The sequence below is a fragment of the Porites lutea genome, chromosome 11, assembly GCF_958299795.1.
Source record: "Porites lutea chromosome 11, jaPorLute2.1, whole genome shotgun sequence".
NCBI classification, from domain to species: Eukaryota; Metazoa; Cnidaria; class Anthozoa; order Scleractinia; family Poritidae; genus Porites; species Porites lutea.
Window position 1 is genome coordinate 3,465,928 of NC_133211.1, and position 13,922 is coordinate 3,479,849.

Genomic DNA, 13,922 nt, shown 5'->3' on the forward strand with positions numbered 1-13,922 from the left:
AATTAATCACGTATTTATAACCATGTGCTTACTAAATAATCCTTATGAAATGCTCCGTTGAATCGAATGACAACATGTAGATTGGATCGTTTTGTTTAGATCTACAACCGAGGCAGAGAGTATTGTAACTTGTAAACATTTCTATTGGTTACTGGTAAAAAAATCTACCCAGGACGAGCACATTATTATTATTATTATTATTATTATTATTATTATTATTATTATTATTATTATTATTATTATTATTATTATTATTATTATTATTATTATTATTATTATTATTATCGAAGCTGAATTTCTGAGTATGGTGTGTAGCGATGTCGAGATCGAACCAGTACTTCAAGACATCTCCGGCGAACATTTAAACAGAGGATCTAACAAAGCTCAGGATGCGAGGTTAGATATCCACGCGCGTGGTTTCTGGAAGCGACATCGTTCAGCATTCTTCGATGTGAGGGTCTGTCACCCTAATGCTGTATCGTATAGGGACCTAGAGCCACAACAAATCTATCGTATCCATGAGAACGAGAAAAAGCCTCTCTACTCAGAGAGAGTCCTGGACATCGAGCATGGAACATTTACACCCTTGGTCTTCACCACAACTGGCGGAATGGGAAAGGAGTGCTTGAAGTATCATAGCCGTTTAGCACAGCTGATTGCCATCGAAAAAGGGGAGCAGTATGCCAAAACCATCTCATGGATCAGAACCAGAACCTCATTCGCACTCTTAAGATCTGCGTTGGTTTGTCTTCGAGGCTCTAGGACCAGAAGAGTGCCATGTGACATTAAGAATGTTGATATCGACGTCGAAGTTGCTGAAGGAGCCATTAAATCGGACTATTGATGTGTTTCCTTACTTCATATATATCTTTTTATTTCATTATTATTATTACTATTTTTTTTGTTTTTTAGCAGTTGAAAGAAACTTTTGAATTTTAGAGGTTGATAGTTTTTTTTTTATTGAAATGAAATTCGAAATTTAATTCGAAAAAATTTTTCTTAGTTTTAATTTACTTTTTTTTAAGCTAAATTAAGTGCTTTTTAAATCGACAGAAATTGTAAATAGTGTTTTTGAATGAATAGTTTTTTCTTTTTTTAAGGGGAATTAATTGTAAATAGGATTTTAATAGTTTTTTAATAAAATTGTCTATTATTTTAAAAAAAATTATTGTTATTATTATTATTATTATTATTATTATTATTTTTATTATACTTAGGGCTTTTTATGGACACTGGTTTAGCCGTCATTAGTATAATTCGATTGCAGGATCTTAATATCTCTGCATAATGGCATTCTTAATTTTATAGAATTTTGAACTTTTATTATTAATTATATCTATTTCCTCTTCTTTTATGTAAGGTTAAGTTACTCCTATTTTTTAGAATTGGTAAATGAATAGTTTTTTCTATCTTCACTTATAATATATAGGATTGTTTTTGTTCTCTAATGAAGGACGAGGGGTTTCTTTTGTAACGGATGGAATTGTAGATAGTGTTTTGATGAATTAATTAGATTTTTTGTAACAGCAGGTTGATTGTAAATAGGATTTTAATTGAGGTTTTGTAATAAAGATTCTTTTCTCTTAAAAATTAAAATTATTATTATTATTATTATTATTATTATTATTATTATTATTATTATTATTTTGTTCTCGTCAAGTTTCCCTGTTTTCCATCCACTGTTGACCGGGTCCTGGGGCGTTATAAGGGAAAAAGTTACTTCAGTGACAGTACTTTCCTTAGGTTGTGGGATGTATCAAGCATTGTAATTTTCTAGGTTTCATTGGTGCTAATTTTACCCAGGATTATACAAGTGACCTTGTCCAGTCCCTTCTTAATTAGCTCTAGGGCTCCAACGACCACTGGTATTGTTTCGGTTTTCATATCCCACATTCTATTGACTCCATTATTATGAGATGTTGTTGATAGATGCCTACGACCAAAAACACATGTAATCAGGGGCACCCAACGACCGTTTTTTAGGAAATATCTGTTCAGAGCTCTCAAGAATACCTAAAATTAACCAACGACTAAAGTTAAATTTTAGTAAGCTGGTTTACTAACTTGGAACAAACGCTGCACTGACGCTGTCGAATCACCCTCTACAGTTATAGCTAGTTACCAGCACCTTAAAAAAGACTTATTGACGGACTCACGATCAAGCAAAACTGACAAGGACAGCGACCGTTATGACTAAAGACGGTTTGAAACGCACCAATCATACGTACAGTCTTCAAAGTCTATAACATCACCGCTTAACTCACAGACGGCCAACAACATTCCAATGTTACTGACCAAACAGATCAATAACTAGAGTTTAATACCGTCCGCCAACTGAGATACTGCTTGCTTTAACTCTGAAGGTGATTACCACACAGGTTGTCGAAACATCAAGTACTGTCAACGACAGTCTATTCAGGACTACACTCACCCAGACAATCAAAAACCTACTTATGTTTTACAAACAAAGCAAGAAAAAGCTCTTCTAACAAAGGCTGTTCTGCAGTCGAAAAGAATTTTACAGAAAAAGGGCTGCCTTGAATGTGAGCACCACGAAAGCGCACGACCAGCTTGTAAAGGCTTGGTAACGAAGCAGCAGGGACAGTGTAACTAACCAAATAACTACCATCACCTCTGTCCTCTATATTTCCTGTGGCCTTCTTGTTACCAGATTCATCTTGAAGTTCCACCATAAACAAGTCGCCACCCAGAATCCGACGACGTTTTTGGGCGTCGTGAGCAATAATAGTAAAGGAACTCTCCTTTCCTGCGACTGCCGATTTCAATCCGCTACCCTCTGCAATTGTATTTTCTGCACAGGTTGAATCGTCAATAACGCCAACCTCGTTATTGAGCGCGTCCACTAGGTCCTGCAATCTCCTGCGATTAAAGATAAGCTTCGGGACAAACTGGACCTCTGGTTCAAGCAGCATTGATTGGTTTTCTGTGTCCCTAAGTGTCGCCTCTAAAGCAAACTTGGCAACAAGCAGATCAGCAGCACGAGAGGATCCGATAAGGGAAGAAAAATTCGCTGCACTTTCTTGAAATTTGTGCAGTCGGTCTTGCTGCTCTACGAGGATGGCTGCCTTGTTATTGTATAGCTCTTCCAACTTATTCGTCAAAATTTGCTCTTTCGCATTGAGTGCGTCATGCATCTGTAACGTATGACAAACATAACGTCTAAGCAATTATCTTAAAACATCGTAGATCAACATGGCTGGAAGAGAAAGTTTGTTGTTTTAAATTCTATTTTCTGGATGGTATTGTTTTGTATAATTTATTACTATTGGAAGGCACCAAACAGATACCTATTGAAACAGGAATTGAGCAACATGTTAGCAATAGTCCGTGTAAAGAGTGCGAGTAAGATTAGTCATTGCTTCAGCCTTATAAAATCGTTCGTAAAATGCATTGTGGTTTGAAAACGTATAGAAGACTTTGATACTTTTGGGCCTTGAACAAACACCAAAAAGATCAAAAACCGGTTTTTCATAAACGCCCTCGAAAGTGGCTTCTTTTAATGGATGTCGATCGTCAGTTTAGTGTGTACGGCCAGGACAAAGGGAAAGCGAAGGTATTCGAAGACGCTGACAGTATTGCTTGTCAAGCAGAACCGGGCCTCATAGATTTGTACTTCCCGCTGACCTTCCCGCTCTTTTAAGTAAATTGCTGTTGCCGGAATTGCGGTCCTTTAGAATTTATTGAATAATTAAGCTAATTTTGAATATTTGTCATCGTACTAGATACAGAAATGACAACCCTGGTCATTTCATGCCCTTTAAAGTTATAGGTAATGCTGAGAAGTCTCCGGGAAGAAGCCTAATAGAGTCCTGACTTGACTATAGAAACGTGGAGCATCCGAGAAAAAACGATTGGTACCCAGGGAAAAGTATTTGGGTGCTTGTGTGTGTGTGTGTGTTTGTGTGTGGAATCGGGGGGGGGGGGGGGAGGGGATTGACTTTTCTTTTAATCTTGCAATAAGAAAACTGATATTTGGTTAGCAGGGTCTGTAAAACGAAGGGAAACCTACCTCCTTGAAGAAACTATGAATTTGCGCTTTTTGCTTTTTACGCGAATTTTCCATGTCAAGCATCGCCTGCTTCACTTGAGCCTCTGCAGTTTTTATCTCCTCGGAACGAGCGTTAACTTTAGTGGCAAGTTCCTGCATCTCCTGACGACACTTTGAAGCAGCGTCAGCAAAGGATGATAATTTGTGACGCTTGTGACTACGGTTGATGCATCCCCTACAAACCATATGATTGCAGGTCTCGTCGAATAAACGGAATGGCTGGCTGTGCTTTGAACAAAACGCAGTTGCAGTGGCTGATTCCAGTGAGATGAGTGCGTGATGATTCATTACTTTATAGCGAATGTGAAATTCGGCTGCAACCTTACACATATCTTCGTCGCAGTTGAAGCACCAGACGATTGCCGGATGCTTATCATCACAAACCTCGCAGCTGAATAAACTTTCACCTTCTTGTTGTTGAGGTGTGACATCCAAGATGCGTAACAGTTCAAAATTCTTTGGTAATCCCGCGACTCCAGCTTGAGGTACGTTAACTTCAACTCTGCAAGTGGGACAGGGAATTTTGTCATTTGCAGTGAGCAAGTGCCGCAGACAGCGCGTACAAAAACTGTGACCACATTTCAGCATACGAGGGCAAAGGTTTTGATAATCATAAACCTCACGACACACTTGACACTCGACAAGTACTTTAGGAGAAGCCATTGTCTGAAAATAAACGAAGAAGAAAACATGTTCAAAGTAAGGCCCAGTTCAAACGTAGAACTTTTCACGTATCGAATCTAACTCCTTCAGTTTAGTACGTGAAAAGATCGACGCTTGAATCGTTCGAGTGGCCCACATGAATTTCGACTGTGGAGCAACTTTGTTTCAAAAGTCGAACTTTTTATGAGCCGAATCTAAATGCGAAAAAAGTGTTATAATTTATTTTGACTAGAAAGTGTTTGAATCAACCGTCGAACATTTAGACTACTAGAATCTATCTTGTTTCTTAGTCTGTCGAGCTCAACGCCCCAGACACGAAATAACCACGTGCGTGATGAAAGGCGCGAGACGGGAGAGACGCTCGCGCCCGCGCGCACGCACTCCTCTTACTAAATCTGAAAAAAAAGAGAGACTGGTCGCAGTGTATTAAACTATTGTCATTGGGGTCCACCCAAATGAGTATTTAGTTAGTTACATGAAAAGTTCAACGTTTTTAAAAGGGCCCAATTCTCACAGTCAGGCTAACAAAGTACGGTAATCACGTTAGCAAGCTTAGAGCGATGGGCTGTTGAGCGGTAACGGGTTCGATCTCCGGGGGCTGGACCAAACTGATACTCCTTTCGATTCTTAGAATGCGCGTGAGAATGGCATACCCATCTTCAAAGGGAAACGTAAAAATCGTGTTAATACAGTCACACTTTATTAAGTAAAAATCAAATAAAATGAAGATTAAATTTGTCAAGTGACAGACTAATCAGTGTAGTAAAACCCATGTAGTGGTCTATTATCAATTCTGCGTACTGATTGGTTGAGCTACTACTAGGCTATATGTTATAGCCCACTTGTAGCGAAAAGCGCCGGCTTTGAAAACCAAAACAATGACGGCTGAATCGCGTTTTCCTAGCTGAAGTTGTTCTGTCTCGGATATTTTTTACCAACTAGTGGATTTTACTAAAACAATTATTCCTCTCGCCCTCATGGGCTGTTGACTCAGAGCCCACTCGGGCTCGAGGAATAATTGTTCATTATTTCCGCGACGACATGTCCAAGGATTCCTTGCTATTTTCACCACATGACACGTGACACATACTCCACAATTCATCTTATTTCAAAGCGCCGCTATCTGATCACGCTGCTCATCCCTAGGGCTTTTTCTTTCAAAAAATGACAGGTCCTCTTCCATTTTCTACTGATCACTACAAATTTAAGCTAGTATGATCCATAAGAATTGGTTTGCACTGTTTATATCTGTTCATTTTCTATTTTGAGAAATTTTCAAATTGAACGTGACGTGTCTCGTTCGTCGTTAATGTGAACTGTCAGTGCGGACAGGAACTCAACACGATAAACGTAACGAGTTATTCGCTATGTAATTGAATGTGATATACACTCAGGGAAGTCCAACTGAACAACAAATTTATTCAACAAACCAAACTAAAAAAGATTTTGCTAGAACATGTCGGGCGATGATTTCCTAAGAGTAAATAAGACTACTAAGTAATCAAATATTTCCGTGTCTCATACAGGCCCTAAGGTCAACTGAGAACAATCAACGTAAAAATGGGAAAGTGATATTTACGTTTCAGGGTAAGGTTATCCTGCATGCTAGATTATGGAAAAAAGCTGAGATCCCATATCCCCCAAAGAATAACAAAGTCTATTCAGAATTGCATTCAACCAAAATCCCATATTTTATTTGTCATCTATATACCGAAAAGCAATGTACAGGAGATGAAGACGTTACAAAAGGTAATATTCGAGACCAAGTATAAGGTAATGGGTTCATGATAACCGTCACGAATATAGAGACATTCCATACCCACTTTGCCCACTACAGTTACCATAGCTACTGTAGTTGTTGTAGTTACAGTAGTTAATGTAGTTGGTGTAGTTAGTGTATTTGGTGTAGTATGTGTAGTATTTTGCATGAAACAAGTGAAACAAGCCATAGAAGCCTTAAAAGAAAAGCACTTTAGTCAGTATGATGAGGACTACCCTCTTCTAAGCCATTGAGATAGTAGTGCAGTCGTGCGCTTGGCTTGTTTTATTTTCGCTTTGTAGTCGGCAAGATAGTGATGTCCGTGATACAGTAAAACGCCGCGAAGAAGAACCTAGATTTTTTGAACTTTGGCAGAATAGATTCTTACAGTTTGGAGAACTTATTGGAAGTTTAGGCTAAATAGGTTCTTAATTTTTATGAAGAAGGATACTGTCAGTTGATCACAAGAAATTGCTATAAATGGTATTTATCCTTCATAATAGGCATTTATCTACCAAAAATCTAACAAAACTAGGTTAACAGCTAGAAGATATGCAGTTTCCAGCAATGGTTGTATACATTATACATTTATTATATAATGTAATAAAAATTTCCCCCTATTATAGCCAGACTTTTGATCGAAATGTTTATGAAAATGTAATCTCACCCCACATATAAGAACCTGTTGATTTTTCTTGGCTAAACTCGTTCTTATATTTTGGAGTATAAAAATGACAAATTTCTGCCAGCAGGTTCTTAAATTCTAGGTTCTTCTTCGCGGCGTTTTACTGTATGTTTACAAATAGGCCTGGGCTGCGACAATTTAACTTCGGAGTAGGAGAGGGGTAAAGCTTTTGCTTGATGGTAAAAAGAATTAGGTTAAGATTTCCGAACAGCCCCATTCACTTTAATGTGCATACGGACATGTTTCGTCTCTATTCGGGTAAACTGTTGAGGTAAACAGTATCCCTAACTATTGTCGTTTCCTGTTTTCAAAGAGTTACGTTTCTGAATCATCGACGGCGCTGAACGATGGCAGAATTTGCTTGAATTTCGCTGTGCATACTGCCTTAAAACAACCCTCGCCTTCATATATTCTTATAATCTTATAAAAGACATCACTTACCTTAAGTGAGGAAAACAGCAAAATAAAGCAAATGCAAGAACTGCTCTCAGCACTATCTCTCCACCGACAACACTTCCACCTTGTTGACGAGAACTGTGTTTCCAAGAAGAAACACTTCACTTCCGCATGTAAGGTTGGGGTGTGGAATAGGTTACCATTCCAAGTATTTTTTAGGTTATTTTAAGTTTATTTAGTGTTTGTGCTTGACGTTTCATTCGTGACTAGAGTCTTGTTATGATTAGTTTATAGATAAGCCACATTTGTGTCGACAGGTTTGCAAATTCTATTACCTTTTAAAATAGTTTTTCAACATGATGTCATTTATTAAATTTGATTGTCAGTCCTTGAAGTGGGCACGTTTTGGAACCATCGTTGACCTTTATTGTTACCTACATCAAAGTTCCTGTTTTGCTGTAAGGTAGAGCTTTGTGGGTTTAGCTATCATGCTTTCATTGGTTTTCTTATGGACTTGTTTATTCCACTTTGGTTATCGACAGGAAATTCGTTTAAGTCATTCGGAAAAGCGTTTGTAACTCTCATGGTCAGCAAGCCTGAACGTACCAACGTTTTACTTATGTAAGTTGCCAGTTTTTAGCTCAAGTGAGATAGAAGTTGAGATTAGTTACAGTTAGTTGTCTAGCAGAATTCGTTACGTGATGCTGTGAACAAGACATATGAGCTGCTGTAAAGATTAAAGAACACCAAGATGTAAACTCAGATACCTGGTACCTCTACGCTCAGCGAGGGAGTTGCTCGTAAACCCCCTACAATATTATCTGACAGTCTCTGCGAAAGCCTGAATCTAGACCTAATATTTTTTCGTCAGTTAAACAAAAACAGCAACTCGAAGATTACACTGGGAAATACACTAAGAAAATCGAATCAACCCTACAAGGCCTTCGAGCTGAATATGAAGATTCACCACACAGGTATATTAACGTGTACCTAATAAGTCCGTTCGTCCCCAGGAGCGCACGGGTTTTCGATGTGCAAGCCCCCTGAGCACGAGTTCAGTTAGGTTGCCACCTTATACATAGAAAGATAAGGCTACATGCCAACATGACCACAATGTAAATAGTTATCCCAGTCTACTTTAATAGCTAAAGGAGGAGGAGATTCGCAAACTTGTGGTAAATTCTGCAATGGTGCCGTAGTATTCTTTGCCTCTTGACGTTACCACAACATTAAAGATATCTAGTACTTGGGAAGCTCATGCCCAGACGCTTCCTTCCCTTTCGCGCTTTTTTCCCTCTCTCCTCCCCTTCATCTTTTTGTGCCTGCCACGCACGCTAGCCCAGATGAAGCCATTGTGCGAAATATACCAGTAGTACATGTAAGAAGCTGAAAAAAAAAAGTTGACGGCAGATCTGAAAAAAAAAATAGCCAAATTCCAATTCCACGTTTTAAAAATAACCCCGTTCTGAGTGTTTTGAGGAACGTTTTCCTCTAGGAATGCCTGCATAAGATTGAGTTTCAGCAAAAGGGCGAGAGTAAAAAGTGAGAATTAGTCATGGATCGTGCGCATTGCCTCATTATGAGTTCTTTCTTGTTTATAAGTATAGATTGAGTTCTGTTATTATCATCATCATCATCATCACCATCATTATCATTGTTATTATTATTATTATTATTATTATTATTATTATTATTATTATTATTATTACTATTATTATTACGATTTGAAAAGTGCAGATTAAGTGCCTGTAAGTGCCTGTTAGCAGTAATGTGAAAAAAAATAACAATTTTCTCAGTTCGACAAAAATTAGGATTTGGGAGCTCAAGCTTTCGTAAACAAACTGAATTGACATACGGAAATCAAATGTTCTAACTATGCTGAGTTATTTTACCAGCTACATCCGATAACACTTTGTTAGTCTTGCAGGGTAGTGATGATGCCATGTGTACAGTGAAAGGACTGCCTTGAATGTGAGCACCTCGTAAGCGCACGCTCAATGTGTAATCAACCCGCTTAGCACTTCTAGGAATAGTGTAAGTTACCAAATATTTTCCGTATCCTTTGTCCTGAACATCAGCTCTAACTTTATCTTCTAATTCGTCAGATTTGTTTTTAAGCTCCACTACAAATGTATCGCCACCCACGGCTCGCGAGAGCCTTTGAGCATCACGAGCGATGATAGTGAAAGACGCCACCTCCCCCGGGTTTGCCTGTTCAAGGCCCGAACCGGCAGCAGTGGTTGTTACTGCACAGGTGGACCTGTCCATGACCACACCCACATTATTAAGTGCACCTACCACTCGCTGTAATCTCCTTTTTTCACAGCGGTTAAGCTCTGGTACAAACTGGGCTTCTGGCTCAAGAACTAGATATTGATTTTTCGTGGCGGCTTCGAGTATAGACTCTATAGTTGATCTGACGTAAAGGAGATTAGCATTATCTGAGGATTGGATTGTTGATTTAACGCCTTTGACGGTAGCCTCTATACAGTCTTGACAATTGCGCAAAAGGGCTCGTTGCTCTGTGAGTATGGCTGCCTTTTTGCTGTGTAGCATTTCCAACTCATTTATCAAATCTTGTTCTCTAGTCGTGACTGCGTCATGAAGCTATAACCAATCAAAGACAAAAAAAAGGTGGATATGTTCGGAAAAATTTGCAGTTCAAATACCGTTAACTCTTGTGCTTATTCATCTTCGTAAGGGGCTTTAGAAGGGCTTCTAAACGAAGCAGCTTGTATCTGTTATATTATAAGTTTAACCTCAAACTGGGATTAATGAGCCCTAAGGCGGTAATAGTTCTTCCCTCAATTGCCCTTAGTGTACTCTATTCTCCTCACCTTTGCAATCAATGCTCGTGCAATAATCAGTAGCTCACTGTTTCGCTCAAAGTACTTTTACTTTTACATTGTTACAGTGGTTGCCAAAGCTCCCAGTATTTTTCCACAGCATCACATGATTCTCACCTGTCTTGCCATATGTAAACCCCTCATACCACTTGCTAGCCACATTTCAGCTTTTAACTCTTCAAACAAGTACGTAGATTTGCACTTGCATATTTTTCGCCATTAATTGCTACGCCTGTGCTTTGTCCTGCCTGCTTCTATATGCTATTTCATTTTATTCTATTTTAGTTTATGTTATGTTTCAAAGAAATTATCAATACTTATGCAGGTTGATATAAATTAGTTAGATCAAGGAGTGGTAAGAGTGTGTTGCTTGAGTTAAGATCACCATATGAACTGTGTGTGATCTAATATTGACTGATTCATAATATATAAAAAGAAAGAAAACGTTAACGTGAAACAAAGGCAAACTCACCTTCTTAAATACGCTTTGAATTTTAGCACGCTGTTCTTTGTAAGCTTTTTCCATATCACTACTTGCATTCAAAACTCGATTTTCTGCATCTTTAATCACCTCTGCTTGAGCGCTGGCTTGAGTCACAAGTGCTTCCATCTCCTGTTTATACTTTAAACCAACTTCAGCTAAAGACAGAAGGCTGTGGTTCTCATGTGTAAGTGTAACACAGCTCCTACAGACCATGTGATTGCATTCTTCATCGAACAAGCGGAATTGTTCCTTATGTTCAGTGCAGAAAACAGACACAGCCAACTGCTCCAAGAAAACAACTTTGTGGTCACGACTTGCCTTGTTGCGACTGTGAAAGCGAGTTGCAGTTGTGCACATATCATAATCACAGTCCAGGCACCAAGAGGTTGCAGGATGCTTGACATCACATGCCTCGCAGTCATGAAAACCTTCTATGTCTTGAGGTGTGTTGTTACCCATTTTTAATAATGCATAATTTTTAGTCAGTCCTGCGACACCACCGGGAACAGGCACTGTTTTTCTGCAGTCTGGGCAAGAAATGGAATTATTCTTGAGTCACTTTCTTAGGCAGCTTGAACAGAAGGTGTGACCGCAAATGAGAAGACGAGGAAAAAGATTTTCATGATCATAATGCTCACAACAGATAGGACATTCGGGTACTTGAGCAGATGCCATTGCGGTCTGAAAAAATTAAAGGAAAAATCTTTGAAACTGAATAATATAGACAAAAGTAGAGTAGCACTTTTCTGTTCAAGCTAGAATGCCACTCGTTGGTTCGACTTTCGGCGGATGCCCCAACTGAGCCGTGCATGGGCTGGAAAACATTTCTGGTACCGCAGTTACTGCAGGTCCATTCTCGTCCCCAAACCCCGTTGTTTCTTGGTAACGTGGTTCATTACAAATTAAGCCGAGTGGCTCTGGGAATGAGAATGCTGCAGGCCTTCCCACAATCAATGCAGGGTGTCCAGCGGCATGGTTGCTCAAAAAAATAGGAAAATAGGAAACTCGGGATTGAGAAAATAGGAAAAATAGGAAACTTTGTATTAAAAAATAGGAGAAAAACAGGAAAATCAATAGTACTTTCGTCGACATAGTTAGCCTCCCCGCACCCTATCAGGGCTATAATAAAAACCACGAGTCCTTAGCCTTTACGTTCGCGGCTTAGAAGGAGTGAAAAAGATCAGTAACATTTAGTTTTTTGGATCAGTTACACTGTAATCAGGATGACATTGTTGACTACAGGTCGAGCGCGTTCTATAATCAAAGGTGATCATATGACAAACCCTTCTAGTTGGCGGCAAATCTTTGAAAAGCTTCAAAGGTAAAATTTCTTAGGACAGAAATTTCTTACGATTGCGTTGTCATTAAAGGATATTGAACTAAAAAATCCCATGATATCTTTCCTTCCATTAATCTACAATCGGTAGCTGGTTGAGAATATGATTGTTTGAGTCAACAGACCGCATAGTTTTAAGTACCAAACCTGGCTTTCTGCAGTGTATGCAAAATGACACTGATCTATTTGGTACCAGATTGTAAGTGTGTTATGGTTAAGTTCTAAGAGGAATATAACACTCTTCTTAGCTATGACCGGAAGAACGGTTTCGGAACCAAAATATTTGATCCTTCATCAGTTGCTTAAGTATAGCTGTTAACAAGAGCCCACCAAGAGAGCTAGTGCCATAAACTAAACTTGAGTCTGTTCTTTTCACGTAGCATACAGAATCCAGCTAGTGATTAGTTCTTTAAACAAAAAGCTGATTGGATGATTTATCTGATCTGTGTTGTCAAAGGGCAACTTGATCATGTTTTCAGTTTCAAAGATGAACATAAAAGGGAGCAAGACTTCAAAATAATTACATCATGAAGTGTTCAGAGACTGAAATGCAGTTTCAGTGGGCTATGCACAATATTATTCAACACTCATGAGAAGTGTAACACTACATACAATACATGTACATATATGTAGGTGCACTATAAAATTATGCAAAAAGTAACAATAATTATAACAAAGTTGTTAACAGAACTCTAATGGGCAATAGAGGTCATGGAAAGAACAAAGGTAGCTATTATTTTTACTAATATTAGAACATCAAGGTCAACATACAACTTGCTTTATGATAAAGCTCACTCTAAAACACAACACAACTATTATTCCATTTTCAAAATTTTTGCAAATTTTGGCTTCACCAACTAAAAAATAGGAAAAATAGGAGGTTTTTGTTTAAAAATAGGAGAAAACAGGAATATGCTCAAAAAATAGGAAAAAATAGGAACTGGACACCCTGTCAATGCAATATTTTGGGATTGTATCATAGTTACAGCTAGAAATTAAACAGGTGGTTTGTAAGTATACTGCATAGAGAATGAAGCCAGTGTTGTAAAGCATACTCATTTATATTATTACACTATTAGTATATTCTACACAACTGAATGGTCCTTTTTGCACCCCTAGATTGGCCATGATCTGCACCTCCGAATAGCCATCGAACTTGGACTGCACTTTTTTTCATTGATTTACAGTGTCAGACCCAAAAATTACCTGAGTTACCAATTAACTTTGTGGGTGTTACAGTGCATTGTGCTGTACGCAAGATTTGCCCACATTTAAAACATTTTTTGGTGCTTTTCTTCTTCAGTTATTGATCTATCTGTAAGACGAGGCGATCTACTGAAATATTCTTGGACAGTACATCGCGAAGTGTAATTAGTTTTAACTTCGATCCCTACTTGAGAGTAACCAAACTGCGAATGCTGAATGACAGCCGGCAATTTAATTTCACATTTTTGTGCTAAAAATCAAGTACACCTGAACAGATACTCAAGTTGCCACATAGCGGGATTTGATTTCGTCGGCAAATGCAAAAGTTAGGACTGCATTTTATGTCCTAAATTAGACTCTGGAAGTGAAATAGTTTACAAGAGTAAACATAAACAATTTCCGAGCGTCACTTTATTAATATACCTAGCCAGCCGAGCGATGGCTAAATTTAACGATCTACACAGCATATCTTCATTAC

General features: G+C 38.4%; 2 protein-coding genes across 2 annotated transcripts in view; both read right to left on the minus strand.

Annotated features, from left to right (window-relative positions):
• Window positions 1–1,452: 1,452 nt before the first annotated feature.
• On the minus strand, window positions 1,453–7,757 carry LOC140952755 (E3 ubiquitin-protein ligase TRIM71-like). Its single transcript, XM_073402198.1, has 3 exons — window positions 7,618–7,757; window positions 4,031–4,735; window positions 1,453–3,155 (listed from the first exon to the last, which is right to left on the minus strand). Exons 2-3 carry the CDS (start codon window positions 4,730–4,732, stop codon window positions 2,448–2,450), a joined length of 1,410 nt encoding a protein of 469 aa, XP_073258299.1. The 5' UTR covers window positions 4,733–4,735; window positions 7,618–7,757; the 3' UTR covers window positions 1,453–2,447.
• A 1,684-nt stretch (window positions 7,758–9,441) lies between these two features.
• Window positions 9,442–13,922, minus strand: part of LOC140952756 (E3 ubiquitin-protein ligase TRIM71-like) — a 4,611-nt gene continuing 130 nt past the window's right edge. Inside the window, exons 2-3 of the mRNA XM_073402199.1 lie at window positions 10,891–11,583; window positions 9,442–10,179 (exon numbers count right to left, since the gene is read on the minus strand). Of these exons, the coding sequence (XP_073258300.1) occupies window positions 9,442–10,179; window positions 10,891–11,361 (1,209 nt within the window). The 5' untranslated portion in view covers window positions 11,362–11,583. The remainder of the gene's footprint in view (window positions 10,180–10,890; window positions 11,584–13,922) is intronic.

Coding starts and splice junctions, on each gene's coding strand:
- LOC140952755 (XM_073402198.1), bottom strand. CDS start 4,732: ATGGCTTCTCCTAAAGTACTTGTCGAGTGTCAAGTGTGTCGTGAGGTT. Junction 3,156..4,030: donor TTCATAGTTTCTTCAAGGAG/GTAGGTTTCCCT, acceptor CATACGTTACAG/ATGCATGACGCACTCAATGC.